This window comes from Oncorhynchus clarkii, chromosome 31 (genome assembly GCF_045791955.1).
Source record: "Oncorhynchus clarkii lewisi isolate Uvic-CL-2024 chromosome 31, UVic_Ocla_1.0, whole genome shotgun sequence".
Lineage (NCBI taxonomy): Eukaryota > Metazoa > Chordata > Actinopteri > Salmoniformes > Salmonidae > Oncorhynchus > Oncorhynchus clarkii.
The window spans coordinates 3,973,582-3,991,324 of record NC_092177.1 but is presented as its reverse complement, the minus strand read 5'-3'; the positions used below and the strand labels follow the sequence as shown (position 1 = coordinate 3,991,324).

At 44.2% G+C, this 17,743-nt stretch overlaps 1 protein-coding gene across 6 annotated transcripts in view; it reads left to right on the top strand.

The window, feature by feature from the left end:
- Positions 1-17,743, top strand: part of LOC139390780 (RING finger protein 44-like) — a 54,870-nt gene that overhangs the window by 9,355 nt on the left and 27,772 nt on the right. For 3 of the 6 annotated variants that reach the window (XM_071138145.1, XM_071138146.1, XM_071138143.1), the window contains 3 exons: positions 8,027-8,211; positions 14,890-15,103; positions 15,400-15,567. In XM_071138145.1, coding sequence (XP_070994246.1) covers positions 8,105-8,211; positions 14,890-15,103; positions 15,400-15,567 — 489 coding nt within the window. In that variant the 5' untranslated portion in view covers positions 8,027-8,104. Of the gene's footprint in view, positions 1-110; positions 268-8,026; positions 8,212-14,889; positions 15,104-15,399; positions 15,568-17,743 lie in introns of those variants that run through there. The other 3 variants (XM_071138144.1, XM_071138147.1, XM_071138148.1) reach the window with 3 other exon arrangements.

Below are 17,743 nucleotides of genomic sequence, written 5' to 3'. Positions count from 1 at the left end.
TATGTTATATATTTGATTTCTTTAGAATGATGGATGGACTATGCAAATAGCCCATGTCTACTAGCATAACAACACAGCCAACGTTAACCAGGAGGCAGCTCGCTAAGCTAAAGAGATCTATCTGCCCTTTTGTCGTCGCAGCTGAAACGTCAGACACCAAGGGCACCTGTCAAACTTGAAAACGACTCTGCATTTGCACTCCCCATCTCATAGCTAACATAACCTCAGGTCGTGCATCCCTCGTCTTTCGACTTGAGACTAAAGCAAGTAAGCTAAAGATGTCTAGCTAGTTCTGCATGCTCAGTTAGCTAAAAGGAAAACATGATTAGCTAACCTGGCTACAGTTACCTAGCTCGCTAATCATGTGTTCCTTTCATTAATTTAGCTATTGATAATAGCTAGCATAATTGTGAAATATGAATTGAAAAGCTTGAGATTATTTTGTGCATGTGTTGCACACTGTAAAACTGTGGTTGACGGTGGATTGCTACCTCCTTGGCTTATAACGGCTACTAGCTCCTGTGTCCATTGCAAGCAATGCCTTTGTGCTTTTTGAGGCTAAATGCGTTAGCATCATGGAATATCAGCAATGCAACTTGAAATTAAAATAGAAGTGTAACGTTAGATGCTTTATCGATGTATGCCTGTCTTGTTGAAGTGTGAAACAAATCTATTATTGCTACTTATTTAGCACGCTAACTCCTCGTCCTTTGTTGTTGCTTTGTTTCTCTCTGAGCACATGGCTTTCCTTGTTTTTGTTTCAGTTAGATACAGCGCCCCCTATTTACAAACTGATGATGTCAAATAGTCCAACATTTCTATGGCTGCGTTTTATACCGACATTCCAATTACTTTTTTGGTACTAATTGGTCTTTTGACTAATCGCATCAGCTCTGAAAAAGATCTGGTGTGAAAAAGTCGGACTTGGTCAAAGGACCTTTCAGTGGAAGACATATCAAAATGGGCTGCCTGTGTCATTTCCATTTTTGGAAAAAAATGTTTACCTTTTATTTAACTAGGCAATTCAGTTAAGAACAAACTCTTATTTAACTGGACGATAAATGCATTGCAACTTGCACATCTCGCTAGATAGCTAGCTATACGTTTGCATTTAGCAGATGCTTTTATCCAGAGCGACTTAGTTAGTACAGCATTATTTTTCAGTCTGATAGAAAGTTAATTACATCTTAAGTTAAAGGCCTAGTGCAGTCAAAATCCATTTTTTCCCTCCGTGTTTTATCTCATATTGTACAACAGATGGTGAAACGTAACACTGTAAAAGTGTGACAAGTGTTATATATCCAGATAGTTGCAGGTTTGGATGGGCGTGAGTTTCTGCTTTCCATGGTGACATCACCATGCGGTAAATTAGACCAATAACAAAGAGTTCCAAACCTCTCTGCCAATAACAGCTAGTGTTCAGTTTGAACCCTCCCCATTCAGACCACTCCCAGACAGTCCTAGCAACATTCTTGTTGAGAAATAGTTGTTTGCTTAAACTGTTTTTGCCCATTTAAAAAAAAAAATGGAAATGTATTACAGTAAGGTACTAAATTGTTACCCAGAAACGAGTTGATATAATGCAGTAAGATATTCAGTCGGTATAGAAAGTCACCACCCTCTTTCGAAATGTTCACTTTTTGTTGCTTTACAGCCTGAAAGGAAAACACATACAATCTCACTTTTTACGGCTTTATTTACACAAAGTGACCCACAATATCCCAAGTGGGATTTTTTTAAAATCAATTTATTTATTTTTTTAACTCTGAAAACTAAAAGCAAAAAAAAATTTGCAAACATGCTGAGGTATAACCAACAACCTTCCAGATCACAAATCAAGCTAATTGGCTTCCGTCTGTGATCAATTGTAGTGACTTTGATTAGTTCAGAATAAAAGCTGCTGTTCATAGAGGAGGTGGCGCCCTTCGCCACTACGGGCGGAAAGGTACTTTCAAAAGATCTACAAGACAAAGTTGTGGAAAGGCACAAGTCAGGGGGATGGATATTAAAAGACTTTAAAGGCTTTGTCCCTCGGCGCACAGTTATGACCATTATTACGAAGTGGAAGGCGTATGGCACCACCCAGACCCTGCATAGATCAGGCTATCCCTCCAAAACTGGATGACCAGGTAAGGAGGAGACTGATCAGAGAGAGAGGCTACCAACAAGCCAATGGTGACTGAAAGAGTTTCAGGCCTTTAGGGCAAAAGTCTGGTCAATGTGTGCATGTGACCGCAATATCACAAGCTCTCCACAAATCTGGCCCCACCCTATGGGAGGGTGGCAAGAACGGGGAAAAATAAACACTCCTCAAAAAAAGCCACATCAAGTCTCGTTTGAAGCTTTGCCAAATAGCACATTGTAGATTCCCGAGGCCAAGTGGCAAAAGGTGCTGTGGTCAGACGAGACCAAAGTTGAACTTTTTGGCCTGAATGCAAAACGATATGTCTGGTGAAAACCCAATACATCTTTCTACCCAAAGAATGCCACCCCTGCAGCGAAGGGCGCCACCCCTGCAGCGAAGGGCGCCACGCCTGCAGTAAAGCACGGCGGGGGCAGCAGCTTGTTGTGAGGGTGTTTCTCTTCAACAGGGACTAGAACGCTTGTCAGGATAGAAGGGAAAATGGACAGTGGGGAAAAAAAAAAATGTCTGCGGAGAACCTGCAGCCCTCTGCCAGGAAGTGGAAGATGGTTCACGTTTCAACATGACAATGACCTAAAGCAACCGTACAGTGGCTGAAGCGCAAGAAGGCGAAAGTCCTTGAGCGGCCTAGTCAATGGGTGGCCTAAATCAATGGGATTTAGGCCCTGACCTAAATCCCATTTGAGAATCTGTGGAATCACTCGAGTGCAGTCCATGAGTGGTCGTCATTCAATTTTGACTGAGCTTGAACAATTCTGCAATGGAAGAATGGGCAAATATTTCACAGTCTGGGTGTGCAAAGTTAGTAGAGACGTATTCAAAGAGACTCATGGTGGATCCACCCAGTATTAACTCAGGGGGGGGGGGGGTCCACTTATCCAAATAGGGTATTGTACTGTTTTAAGTTTAAAAATAAAACACTTTTTCACTTGGATATTGTGGGTTACTGTGTGTAAATAAAGCTGGAAAAAGTCAGATTTGATGCGTTTTCATTTTAGGCTGTAAGGCAACAAAAGGTGAACATTTTTGAAAGGGGATGGTGGCTTTCTATACCCACTGTTTATATTACAGTAAGGTACTTAATTGTTACCCAGAAATCATTTGATATATGTCATATATATACGCTACATGAAACAAAAGTATGTGGACACTTGCTCGTCGAACATCTCATTCCAAAATCATAGGCATTAATATAGATTTGGGCGATAATAGCCTCCACTCTTCTGGGAAGGCTTTCCACTAGATGTTGGAACATTGCTGGGAGGACTTGCTTCCATTCAGCCACAAACATTAGTGAGGTCGACCACTGATGTTGGGCGATTAGGCCTGGCTCGCAGTCAGCATTCCAATTAATCTCAAAGGTGTTCAATGGAGTTGAGGTCAGGGATCTGTGCAGTCCAGTCATGTTCTTCCACACTGATTTTGACAAACCATTTCTGTATGGACTTCGCTTTGTGCACGGAGGCATTGTTATGCTGAAACAGGAAAGGGCTTTCCCCAAACTGTTGCCACAAAGTTGGAAGCACAGAATAATCTAGAATGTCATTGTATGCTATAGCGTTAGGATTTCCTTTCACTGTAACTAAGGGGCCTAGCTCAAACCATGAAAAACTGCTCCAGACCGTTATTCCTCCACCAAACTTTACAGTTGGCACTATGCCAAATCCAGATTTGTCCGTCGGACTGCCAGATGGTGAAGCGTGATTCATCACTCCAGAGAAGGCGATTCCACTGTTCCAATGGTGGCGAGCTTTACACCACTCCAGCCGACGCTTGGCATTGCGCATGGTGATCATAGGCTTGTGTGCGACCTGCTCAGCCATGGAAACCCATTTAAGGAAGCTCCCCACAAACAGTTATTGTGCTGACATTGCTTCCAGAGGCATTTTGGAGCTCGGTAGTGAGTGTTGCAACTGAAGACAGATGATTATTTGTGCTTCAGCACTCAGCGGTACTGTTCTGTTAGCTTGTGTGGCCTGCCACTTTACCACAGAGCCGTTGTTGCTCCTATACGTTTCCACTTCACAACAACAGCACTTACAGTTGACCGGGCCGGTCTAGCAGGGGAGAAATTTGACGAACTGACTGTTGAGTAGGTGGCAACCCATGACGGTGCCACGTTGAAAGTCACTGAGCTCTTCAGTAAAGCCATTCTACTGCCAATGTTTGTCTATGGAGATTGCGCGGTTGTGTGCTCGATTTTATACACCTGTCAGCAATTGCTGATATAGCCAAATCCACTAATTTGAAGGTGTCCACATACTTTGGTTTATATCTTTTTATTTTATTTGACCTTTTATTTAACTAGGCAAGTCAGTTAAGAACAAATTCTTATTTACAATGACGGCCTAGGAACAGTGGGTTAACTGCCTTGTTCAGGGGCAGAACGACAGATTTTTACCTTGTCAGCTCGGGGATTTTGATCTAGCAACCTTTCGGTTACGAGTTCAACGCTCTAACCACTAGGATACATGTATTCAGACCCCTTCCCCTTTTCCACATTTCGTTACATTACAGCTCTATTCTAAAATGGATAAAATCAAAATTCTTTAGTCACACAATACTCATTATGACAAAGCGAAAACAGGTTTTTAGATTTTTGTTTTGCAATTGTATTAAAAAAGAAACAGATTACTTATGGAAATCAGTATTCAAACCCTTTGCTATGCGACTCAAAATTGAGCTCAGGTGCATCCGGTTTCCATTGATCATCCTTGATGTTTCTACAACTTGGAGTCCACCTGTGCTAAATTCAAATGATTGGTCATGATTTGGAAAGGCACACACACACACCTGTCTTTTATAAGTTCCCAAAGTCGACAGTGCATGTCAGAGCAAAAACCAAGCCGTGAGGTTGAACGAATTGTCCGAAGCGTTCCGAGACCGGATTGTGTCGAGGCACAGATCTGGGGAAGGGTACTAAAACATTTCTGCAGCATTGAAGGTCCCTTAGAACACAGTGGCCTCCATCATTCGTAAATGGAAGATGTTTGGAACCACCAAGACTCTTCCTAGAGCTTGTTGCCCGGCCAAACTGAGCAATCGGGGGAGAAGGGCCTTGGTCAGGGAGGTGACTAAGAACCCAGAGCTCCAGAGTTCCTCTGTGGAGATAGTTGTCCTTCTGGAAGGTTCTCCCATCTCTTTAGCACTCCACCAATCAGTCCTTTATGGTCGAGTGGCCAGACAGAAGCCACTCCTCAGTGAAAGGCACATGACAGCCCGCTTGGAGTTTGCCAAAAGGCACCTAAAGGACTCTGACCATGAGAAACAAAATTCTCTGGTCTGATGAAACCAAGATTAAACTCTTTGGCCTGAATGCCAAGCGTCACGTCAGGAGGAAACCTGGCACCATCCCTACGGTGAAGCATGGTGGTGGCAGTGGGGATTTTTTTCAGCTGCAGGGACTGGGAGACTATTCATGGGAAAGATGACCAGAGCAAAGAACATCTCTGGAGAGACCTGAAAATAGCTGTGCAGTGACTGCACTTGAGAGGACCTGCAGAGAAGAATGGGAGAAACTCCCCAAATACAGGTGTGCCAAGCTTGTAGCGTCATACCCAAGAAGACTGGAGGCTGTTATCGCTGCCAAAGGTGCTTCAACAAAGTACTGAGTAAAGGGTCTGAATACTTATTTAAATGTGATATTTCAGTGTATATATATATATATTTTTTTAATAATACATTTGCAAAAATGTTTGCTTTGTCATCATGGTGTATTTTGTGTATAAATAAATAAATTCAATCAATTTTAGAATAAGGCTGTAACGTAACAAAGTGTAAAAAGTCAAGAGGTCTGAATAGTTTTCGAATGCACCGTATAGTGTAATACGTTAATACATTTCAAATCAACCTCCGTTTTGAATATCCAGGCTAGTATTTGTATTTATTATGGATCCCCATTAGTTCCTGACAAAGCAGCAGCTACTCTTTCCGGGGTCCAGCAAAATTAAGGTAGTTTATACAATTTTACAACTTTTTAAAAAACATTCACAGATTTCACAACACACTGTGTGACCTCGGGCCCCTACTTCACCACTACCACATATCTACAGTACTAAATCCATGTGTATGTATAATGCGTGTGTTATCGTATGTATGTGTGTACGCATGTGTCTGCCAATGTTTGTGCTTCACAGTCCCCGCTGTTTCATAAGGTGTGTTTTTATCTGTTTTTTCAAATCTAATTTTACCGCTTGCGTCAGTTACTTGATGTAGAACAGAGTTCCATGTAGTCATGGGTCTATGTAGTACTGTGGAATAGAGTTCCATGTAGTCATGGCTCTATGTAGTACTGTGTGCCTCCACAGTCTGTTCTGGATTTGGGGATTGTGAAGAGACCTCTGGTGGCATGTCTTGTGTGGTATGCATGGGTGTCCGAGCTGTGTGCTAGTAGTTCAAACAGACAGCTCGGTGCATTCATGTCAATACTTCTCACAAATACAAGTAGTGATGAAGTCAATCTCTCCTCCACTTTCAGCCAGGACAGATTGACATGCATGTTATTAATATTATTAATATTAGCTCTCTGTGCAGATCCAGGGGCCAGCCGTGCTGCTCTGTTCTGAACCAATTGCAATTTTCCTAAGTCCTCTTTTGTGGCACCTGACCACACGACTGAACAGTAGTCAAGGTGCAACAAAACTAGGGCCTGTAGGACCTGCCTTGTTGACAGTGTGTTAAAATTTGATTTGATTTGATTTAAGAGCATCTCTTTATTATAGACAGACTGCTCCCTATCTTAGGTACTACTGCATCAAAAATGTTTTGACCATGACCGTTTACAATCCAGGGTTACTCCAAGCAGTTTAATCACCTCAACTTGCTCAATTTCCACATTATTTATTACAAGATTTAGTTGAGGTTTAGTGAGTGTTTTGTTCCAAATACAATGCATTTAGTTTTATAAATATTTAGGGCTAACTTATTCCTTGCCACCCATTCTGAAACTAACTGCAGCTCTTTGTTGAGTGTTGCAGTCATTTCAGTCGCTGTAGTAGCTGACGTGTATAGTGTTGAGTGTTGCAGTCATTTCAGTCTCTGTAGTAGCTGACATGTACAGTGTTGAGTCATCCGCATACATAGAAACTCTGGCTTTACTTAAAGTCAGTGGCATGTCATTAGTAAAAAAAAAAAAAAACGCAAGGGGCCTAAACCGCTACCCTGGGGAGTTCCTGATTCTAACTGGATTATATTTCATATGATTTAGCTAAAGAACACCCTCTGTGTTCTGTTAGACAGGTAACTCTTTATCCACATTATAGCAGGGGGTGTAAAGCCGTAACACATATGTTTTTCCAGCAGCAGACTATGATCAATAATATCAAAAGCTGCACTGAAAGTCTTACAAAACAGCCCCTACAATCATTTTATCATAAATTTCTCTCAGCCAATCATCAGTCATTTGTGTAAGTGCTGTGCTTGTTTCATGTCCTTCCCTATAAGCATGCTGAAAGTATGTTGTCAATTTGTTTACTGTGAAATAGCATTGTATCTGGTCAAAAAAAAAAATCCCAGAGGTTTACTAAGGGTTGGTAACAGGCTGATTGGTCGGCTATTTGAGCCAGTAAAGAGGGCTTTACTATTTTTAGGTAGTGGAATGACTTTAGCTTCCCTCCAGGCCTGAGGGCACACACTCTCTACTAGGCTTAAATGTAAGATGTGGCAAATAGGAGTGGCGATATCGTCTGCTATTATCCTCAGTAATATTCCATCTAGATTGTCAGACCCATCTGGCTTGTCATTGTTGATAGACAAAAATAACTTTTGACCAGGGCCTGTAGGGTAGTGTACTATAGTGTACTATATAGGGAGAATGGTGCCGTATGGTGCCGTATGGTGCTAGTGAAGTGTGGTTAAGTAGTTTTAATGGTGTTTCATTTTCAGGGTAAAGACAGAGGTTAGACGCCACAAGTGCCTCCAGCACCCCTGCTCTCCTTTTCGTCGGTCCCCACGACGTCACCAATGCGACCATGGGAAATAGCAGTGACTAGGCGGCCACCGACAGCCCCCTTGAACCAGAGGAGGTTCCTAGGAGAGCCCTGCAACACCCCAGTGCACCTCAGGAGAAGGTGAATAGTACTCCCTTCAGTACTTGGATGTGTTCCAAATGGCACCCTCTATAGTACACTACCCTATAGGCCCTGGTCAAAAGTAGTGCACTATAAAGGGAATAGGTTGCCCTTTTGGGAAGCGGAGACCTTGTTTGTTTAATCAACTGTCATCATGCGATGACGGGCCATTCATCCTGAGGTTTCCTGTATAGTGTGTTCTGGTCTACTACATACGGTTTTGGAATCATTTGTACTGTATTCAAGAACCAAATGCCCAAACAGCACTTATTTGAATGTATTTGAGACACTATTTTCCCAGTTTACATGAACTGAAGAATAGCAGAATTAAAGTTTAAAAAAAAAGAAGGTATTTGTATCAAAAAATAATGACAATTGTCTTAAGTACAGTTGAAGTTGGAAGTTTACAGACACCTAGGTTGGAGTCATGAAAACTTGTTTTTCAACCACTCCACAAATTTCTTGTAAACAAACTATAGTTTTGGCAAGTTGGTTAGGACATCTACTTTGTGCATGACACAAGTAATTTTTCCAACAATTTTTTACAGACAGATTATTAAACTTATAATTCACTGTATCACAATTCTAGTGGGTCAAAGGTTTACATACACTATGTTGACTGTGCCTTTAAACAGCTTGGAAAATTCCAGAAAATTATGTCATTGCTTTAGAAGCTTCTGATAGGCTAATTGACATCATTTGAGTCAATTGGAGGTGTACCTGTGGATGTATTTCAAGGCCTACCTTCAAACTCAGTGCCTCTTTGCTTGACATCATGGGAAAATCAAAATAATGTTGTGCTAGCTGATTAGCTGTTGTCTCACCTACTGTTTTAGCTAGATTTCCCAACTCAACACCTGTGATTACTGTATGCCTCGCTGTATGTCTCTCTCAAATGTCAATATGCCTTGTATACTGTTGTTCAGGTTAGTTATCATTGTTTTAGTTCACAATGGAGCCCCTAGTTCCACTCTTCATACCCCTGATAACTCCTTTGTCCCACCTCCCACACATGCGGTGACCTCACCCATTACAACCAGCATGTCCAGAGATACAACCTCTCTCATCATCACCCAGTGCCTGGGCTTACCTCCGCTGTACCCGCACCCCACCATACCCCTGTCTGCGCATTATGCCCTGAATATATTCTACCATGCCCAGAAACCTGCTCATCTTATTCTCTGTCCCCAACGCTCTAGGCGACCAGTTTTGATAGCCTTTAGCCGCACTCTCATACTACTCCTTCTCTGTTCCGCGGGTGATGTGGAGGTAAACCCAGGCCCTGCATGTCCCCAGACACCCTCATTTGTTGACTTCTTTGATCGAAAAAGCCTTGGTTTCATGCATGTCAACATCAGAAGCCTCCTCCCTAAGTTGGTTTTACTCACTGCTTTAGCACACTCTGCTAACCCTGATGTCCTTGCTGTGTCTGAATCCTGGCTCAGGAAGGCCACCAAAAATTCAGAGATTTCCATACCCAACTATAACATCTTCCGTCAAGATAAAACTGCCAAAGGGGGAGGAGTTGCAGTCTACTGCAGAGATAGCCTGCAAAGTAATGTCATACTTTCCAGGTCCATACCCAAACAGTTCGAACTACTAATTTTGAAAATTACTCTCTCCAGAAATAAGTCTCTCACTGTTGCCGCCTGCTACCGACCTCCCTCAGCTCCCAGCTGTGCCCTGGACACCATTTGTGAATTGATCGCCCCCCATCTAGCTTCAGAGTTTGTTCTGTTAGGTGACCTAAACTGGGATATGCTTAACACCCCGGCAGTCCTACAATCTAAGCTAGATGCCCTCAATCTCACACAAATCATCAAGGAACCCACCAGGTACAACCCTAACTCTGTAAACAAGGGCACCCTCATAGACGTCATCCTGACCAACTGGCCCTCCAAATACACCTCCTCTGTCTTGAACCAGGATCTCAGCGATCACTGCCTCATTGCCTGTATCCGCTACGGGTCCGCAGTCAAACGACCACCCCTCATCACTGTCAAACGCTCCCTAAAACACTTCTGTGAGCAGGCCTTTCTAATCGACCTGGCCCGGGTATCCTGGAAGGACATTGACCTCATCCCGTCAGTTGAGGATGCCTGGTCATTCTTTAAAAGTAACTTCCTCACCATTTTAGATAAGCATGATCCGTTCAAAAAATGCAGAACTAAGAACAGATACAGCCCTTGGTTCACCCCAGACCTGACTGCCCTCGACCAGCACAAAAACATCCTGTGGCGGACTGCACTAACATCGAATAGTCCCCGTGATATGCAACTGTTCAGGGAAGTCCGGAACCAGTACACGCAGTCAGTCAGGAAAGCTAAGGCCAGCTTCTTCAGGCAGAAGTTTGCATCCTGTAGCTCCAACTCCAAAAAGTTCTGGGACACTGTGAAGTCAATGGAGAACAAGAGCACCTCCTCCCAGCTGCCCACTGCACTGAGGCTAGGTAACACGGTCACCACCGATAAATCCATGATTATCGAAAACTTCAATAAGCATTTCTCAACGGCTGGCCATGCCTTCCGCCTGGCTACTTCAACCTCGGCCAACAGCCCCGCCCCCCCCGCTGCTCCTCGCCCAAGCCTCTCCAGGTTCTCCTTTACCCAAATCCAGATAGCAGATGTTCTGAAAGAGCTGCAAAACCTGGACCCGTACAAATCAGCTGGGCTTGACAATCTGGACCCTCTATTTCTGAAACTATCCGCCACCATTGTCGCAACCCCTATTACCAGCCTGTTCAACCTCTCTTTCATATCGTCTGAGATCCCCAAGGATTGGAAAGCTGCCGCAGTCATCCCCCTCTTCAAAGGGGGAGACACCCTGGACCCAAACTGTTACAGACCTATATCCATCCTGCCCTGCCTCCATCCTGCCCTGCCTATCTAAGGTCTTCGAAAGCCAAGTCAACAAACAGGTCACTGACCATCTCGAATCCCACTGTACCTTCTCTGCTGTGCAATCTGGTTTCCGAGCCGGTCACGGGTGCACCTCAGCCACACTCAAGGTACTAAACGATATCATAACCGCCATCGATAAAAGACAGTACTGTGCAGCCGTCTTCATCGACCTTGCCAAGGCTTTCGACTCTGTCAATCACCATATTCTTATCGGCAGACTCAGTAGCCTCGGTTTTTCGGATGACTGCCTTGCCTGGTTCACCAATTACTTTGCAGACAGAGTTCAGTGTGTCAAATCGGAGGGCATGCTGTCCGGTCCTCTGGCAGTCTCTATGGGGGTGCCACAGGGTTCAATTCTCGGGCCGACTCTTTTCTCTGTATACATCAATGATGTTGCTCTTGCTGCGGGCGATTCCCTGATCCACCTCTACGCAGACGACACCATTCTATATACTTTCGGCCCGTCATTGGACACTGTGCTATCTAACCTCCAAACAAACTTCAATGCCATACAACACTCCTTCCGTGGCCTCCAACTGCTCTTAAACGCTAGTAAAACCAAATGCATGCTTTTCAACCGATCGCTGCCTGCACCCGCATGCCCGCCTAGCATCACCACCCTGGATGGTTCCGACCTAGAATATGTGGACATCTATAAGTACCTAGGTGTCTGGCTAGACTGCAAACTCTCCTTCCAGACTCATATCAAACATCTCCAATCGAAAATCAAATCAAGAGTCGGCTTTCTATTCCGCAACAAAGCCTCCTTCACTCACGCCGCCAAGCTTACCCTAGTAAAACTGACTATCCTACCGATCCTCGACTTCGGCGATGTCATCTACAAAATGGCTTCCAACACCCTACTCACCCTACTCAGCAAACTGGATGCAGTCTATCACAGTGCCATCCGTTTTGTCACTAAAGCACCTTATACCACCCACCACTGCGACCTGTATGCTCTAGTCGGCTGGCCCTCGCTACATATTCGTCGCCAGACCCACTGGCTCCAGGTCATCTACAAGTCCATGCTAGGTAAAGCTCCGCCTTATCTCAGCTCACTGGTCACGATGGCAACACCCATCCGTAGCACGCGCTCCAGCAGGTGTATATCACTGATCATCCCTAAAGCCAACACCTCATTTGGCCGCCTTTCGTTCCAGTACTCTGCTGCCTGTGACTGGAACGAATTGCAAAAATCGCTGAAGTTGGAGACTTTTATCTCCCTCACCAACTTCAAACATCAGCTATCTGAGCAGCTAACCGATCACTGCAGCTGTACATAGTCTATTGGTAAATAGCCCACCCATTTTCACCTACCTCATCCCCATACTGTTTTTATTTATTTACTTTTCTGCTCTTTTGCACACCAATATCTCTACCTGTACATAACCATCTGATCATTTATCACTCCAGTGTTAATCTGCAAAATTGTAATTATTCACCTACCTCCTCATGCCTTTTGCACACATTGTATATAGACTCCCCCTTTTTTTTCTACTGTTTTATTGACTTGTTAATTGTTTACTCCATGTGTAACTCTGTGTTGTCTGTTCACACTGCTATGCTTTATCTTGGCCAGGTCGCAGTTGCAAATGAGAACTTGTTCTCAACTAGCCTACCTGGTTAAATAAAGGTGTTCTCAACTGGCCTACCTGGTTAAATAAAGGTGTTCTCAACTAGCCTACCTGGTTAAATAAAGGTGTTCTCAACTAGCCTACCTGGTTAAATAAAGGTGTTCTCAACTAGCCTACCTGGTTAAATAAAGGTGTTCTCAACTGGCCTACCTGGTTAAATAAAGGTGTTCTCAACTAGCCTACCTGGTTAAATAAAGGTGTTCTCAACTAGCCTACCTGGTTAAATAAAGGTGTTCTCAACTGGCCTACCTGGTTAAATAAAGGTGTTCTCAACTAGCCTACCTGGTTAAATAAAGGTGTTCTCAACTGGCCTACCTGGTTAAATAAAGGTGTTCTCAACTAGCCTACCTGGTTAAATAAAGGTGTTCTCAACTGGCCTACCTGGTTAAATAAAGGTGTTCTCAACTGGCCTACCTGGTTAAATAAAGGTGTTCTCAACTGGCCTACCTGGTTAAATAAAGGTGTTCTCAACTGGCCTACCTGGTTAAATAAAGGTGTTCTCAACTGGCCTACCTGGTTAAATAAAGGTGTTCTCAACTAGCCTACCTGGTTAAATAAAGGTGTTCTCAACTAGCCTACCTGGTTAAATAAAGGTGAAATAAAAAAAATAAAAAAATAAAAAGACCTCAGATAACGAATTGTAGACCTCCACAAGTCTGGTTCATCCTTGGGAGAAATTTCCAAACGCCTGAAGGTACCACGGTCATCTGTACAAACAATAGTACGCAAGTATAAACACCATGGGACCACGCAGCCGTCATACCGCTCAGGAAGGAGACGCATTCTGTCTCCTAGAGATGAATGTACTTTGGTGCGGAGAGTGCAAATCAATCCCAGAACAACAACAAAGGACCATGTGAAGATGCTGGAGGAAACGGGTACAAAAGTATCTATATCCACAGTAAAAACGAGTCCTATATCGACATAACCTGAAAGGCCACTCAGCAAGGAAGAAGCCACTGCTCCAAAACCGCCATAAAAAAGCCAGGCAACGGTTTGCAACTGCACATGGGGACAAAGATCGTACTTTTTTGAGAAATGTCCTCTGGTCTGATGAAACAAAAATAGAACTGTTTGGCCATAATGACCATCGTTATGTTTGGAGGAAAAAGGGGGAGGCTTGCAGGCTGAGAACACCATCCCAACCGTGAAGCACGGGGGTGGCAGCATCATGTTGAGGGGGTGCTTTGCTGCAGGAGGGTCTGGTCTACTTCATAAAATAAATGGCATCATGAGGGAGGAAAATTATGTGGATATATTGAAGCAACATCTCAAGACATCAGTCAGGAAGTTAAAGCTTGGTCGCAAATGGGTCTTCCAAAAGGACAATGACCCCAAGCATACTTCCAAAGTTGTGGCACAATGGCTTAAGGACAACAAAGTCAAGGTATTGGAGTGGCCATCACAAAGCCCTGACCTCAATCCTATAGAAAATTTGAGGGCAGAACTGAAAAAGCGTGTGCGAGCAAGGAGGACGACAAACCTGACTCAGTTACACCAGCTCTGTCAGGTGGAATGGGCCAAAATTCACCCAACGTATTGTGGGAAGCTTGTGGAAGGTTACCCAAAAAGTTTTACCCGAGTCAAACAATTTAAAGGCAATGCTACCAAATACTAATTGAGTGTATGTAAACTTCTGACCCACTGGGAATGTGATGAAAGAAATAAAAGCTGAAATAAATCATTCTCTCTACTATTATTCTGACATTTCACATTCTTAAAATAAAGTGGTGATCCTACCTGACCTAAGACGGGGAATTGTTTCTTGGATGAATTGTGAAAAAAAAAAACTAATTTTTAAATATATTTGGCTCAGGTGTATGTAAAGTTCCGACTTCAACTTTACATCCTAAACGGATCGTGTTAATTGTCCACGCACGGTCTTCTGGATGTTTCATGCTTACTTGTGGTTCCGGAACAAAAAAAATCCTTAAAGGCGACCTTTGGATTCTAGCTGTTGTTTCGGAACCTTTTTCCCCCACTAAACATCTCTAACTTCTAATGTTCATAAAGAAAACAAATTAAATGTAAAAAACAAAACAACATTACTTTGCCTTTTAATCTAAGTATACCCTAAACAGAATTTCATACAATGCATGGTATGCCTGTTGTATCATGGATGTGCTCACTTGATGTTCCTGCAGCCCGCCAGTGAGACGACAGTGGGGGAGTCGAGACCGACCGGTCGTACTGCACGACTCCTCGCTCCAGGATGAGAACTTCCACCACCCTCTCTTCTCCCAGCAACATCAGCGGGTTCTTTTAGATGAAGCCAGACAGTACAGCCGCATGCTCCACCCTGCCGCACACCCACCTCAGCATCAACAGAGCCCCATCATGGTGGATGTACACGACCAGGTGCGTAGGTACACATCGCTGTAGTAGTGGGGGGACTGAAGATTGAAAAGGTGATGTCCGGGATGGGCCTCAGGCCCCTTTTTCATTACTATCACAGTGTCTGTTGTAGTCTAGCTAATTTGAAATTCGCTGGGTTAAGATCAGGGCCGGATGTGGGGGTATTTATGCCGTCCATTAGGTTCTATGGTACCGTGAGCTTTTTGGAGAAAGAACCGATGTGATACGCAGAACAGTCTTCAAAATTAGACTTTAAAAAAAAAAATGGTCTGAATTACTGTTTTCTCTCTTGTACCAAGATGCACCAGGAATCCGTTCCGATCTCTTACACTGTTACCACGGTGACGACGCACGGTTTCCCCATCCACACCGGGCAACCTCTCCCAGGGTGCAACAGTCAGCAGCTCCCAGCATGCTCGGTAATGTTCAGCGGACAGCTCTCTCTGCTCTGCTGCCTTCCTCCTCCTGTGAGTTTGAAAAGGAAGAGCTGGAATGTCAGTGACGTCCATGTCAGCAACACACCATACCCACTGTTAACACACCTCTTCCTACACACCATACCCACTGTTAACACACCACTACCTACACACCATACCCACTGTTAACACACCTCTACCTACACACCATACCCACTGTTAACACACCGCTACCTACACACCATACCCACTGTTAACACACCGTACCCACTGTTAACACACCGCTACCTACACACCATACCCACTGTTAACACACCTCTTCCTACGCACCATACCCACTGTTAACACACCTATTCCTACGCACCATACCCACTGTTAACACACCTCTTCCTACGCACCATACCCACTGTTAACACACCATACCCACTGTTAAAACACCGCTACCTACACACCATACCCACTGTTAACACACTGTACCCACTGTTAACACACCTCTTCCTACACACCATACCCACTGTTAACACACCTCTTCCTACACACCATACCCACTGTTAACACACCATACCCACTGTTAACACACCTCTTCCTACACACCATACCCACTGTTAACACACCTCTTCCTACACACCATACCCACTGTTAACACACCTCTTCCTACACACCATACCCACTGTTAACACACCATACCCACTGTTAACACACCTCTTCCTACGCACCATACCCACTGTTAACACACCTCTTCCTACGCACCATACCCACTGTTAACACACCTCTTCCTACGCACCATACCCACTGTTAACACACCTCTTCCTACACACCATACCCACTGTTAACACACCATACCCACTGTTAACACACCTCTTCCTACGCACCATACCCACTGTTAACACACCATACCCACTGTTAAAACACCGCTACCTACACACCATACCCGCTGTTAACACACCATACCCACTGTTAACACACCATACCCACTGTTAACACACCATACCCACTGTTAAAACACCATACCCACTGTCAACACACCATACCCGCTGTTAACACACCATACCCACTGTTAACACACCATACCCACTGTCAACACACCGCTACCTACACACCATACCCGCTGTTAACACACCATACCCACTGTTAACACACCATACCCGCTGTTAACACACCATACCCACTGTTAACACACCATACCCACTGTTAACACACCATACCCACTGTTAACACACCATACCCACTGTTAACACACCATACCCACTGTCAACACACCATACCCGCTGTTAACACACCATACCCACTGTTAACACACCATACCCACTGTTAACACACCATACCCACTGTTAACACACCATACCCACTGTTAAAACACCATACCCACTGTTAAAACACCGCTACCTACACACCATACCCACTGTAAACACACCGCTACCTACACACCATACCCGCTGTTAACACACCATACCCACTGTCAACACACCGCTACCTACACACCATACCCACTGTAAACACACCACTACCTACACACCATACCCACTGTTAACACACCATACCCACTGTAAACACACCACTACCTACACACCATACCCACTGTTAACACACCATACCCAATGTTAACACACCATACCACTGTTAACACACCGCTACCTACACACCATACCCACTGTCAACACACCATACCCACTGTTAACACACCATACCCACTGTTAACACACCTCTACCTACACACCATACCCACTGTTAACACACCTCTACCTACACACCATACCCGCTGTTAAAACACCTCTACCTACACACCATACCCACTGTTAACACACCGCTACCTACACACCATACCCGCTGTTAACACACCATACCCACTGTTAACACACCATACCCACTGTCAACACACCATACCCACTGTTAAAACACCATACCCACTGTTAAAACACCATACCCACTGTTAAAACACCTCTACCTACACACCATACCCACTGTTAACACACCTCTACCTACACACCATACCCGCTGTCAACACACCACTTCCTACGCACCATACCCACTGTTAAAACACCATACCCACTGTCAACACACCGCTACCTACACACCATACCCACTGTTAACACACCATACCCACTGTCAACACACCATACCCACTGTTAACACACCATACCCACTGTCAACACACCATACCCACTGTTAACACACCATACCCACTGTTAACACACCGCTACCTACACACCATACCCACTGTTAACAC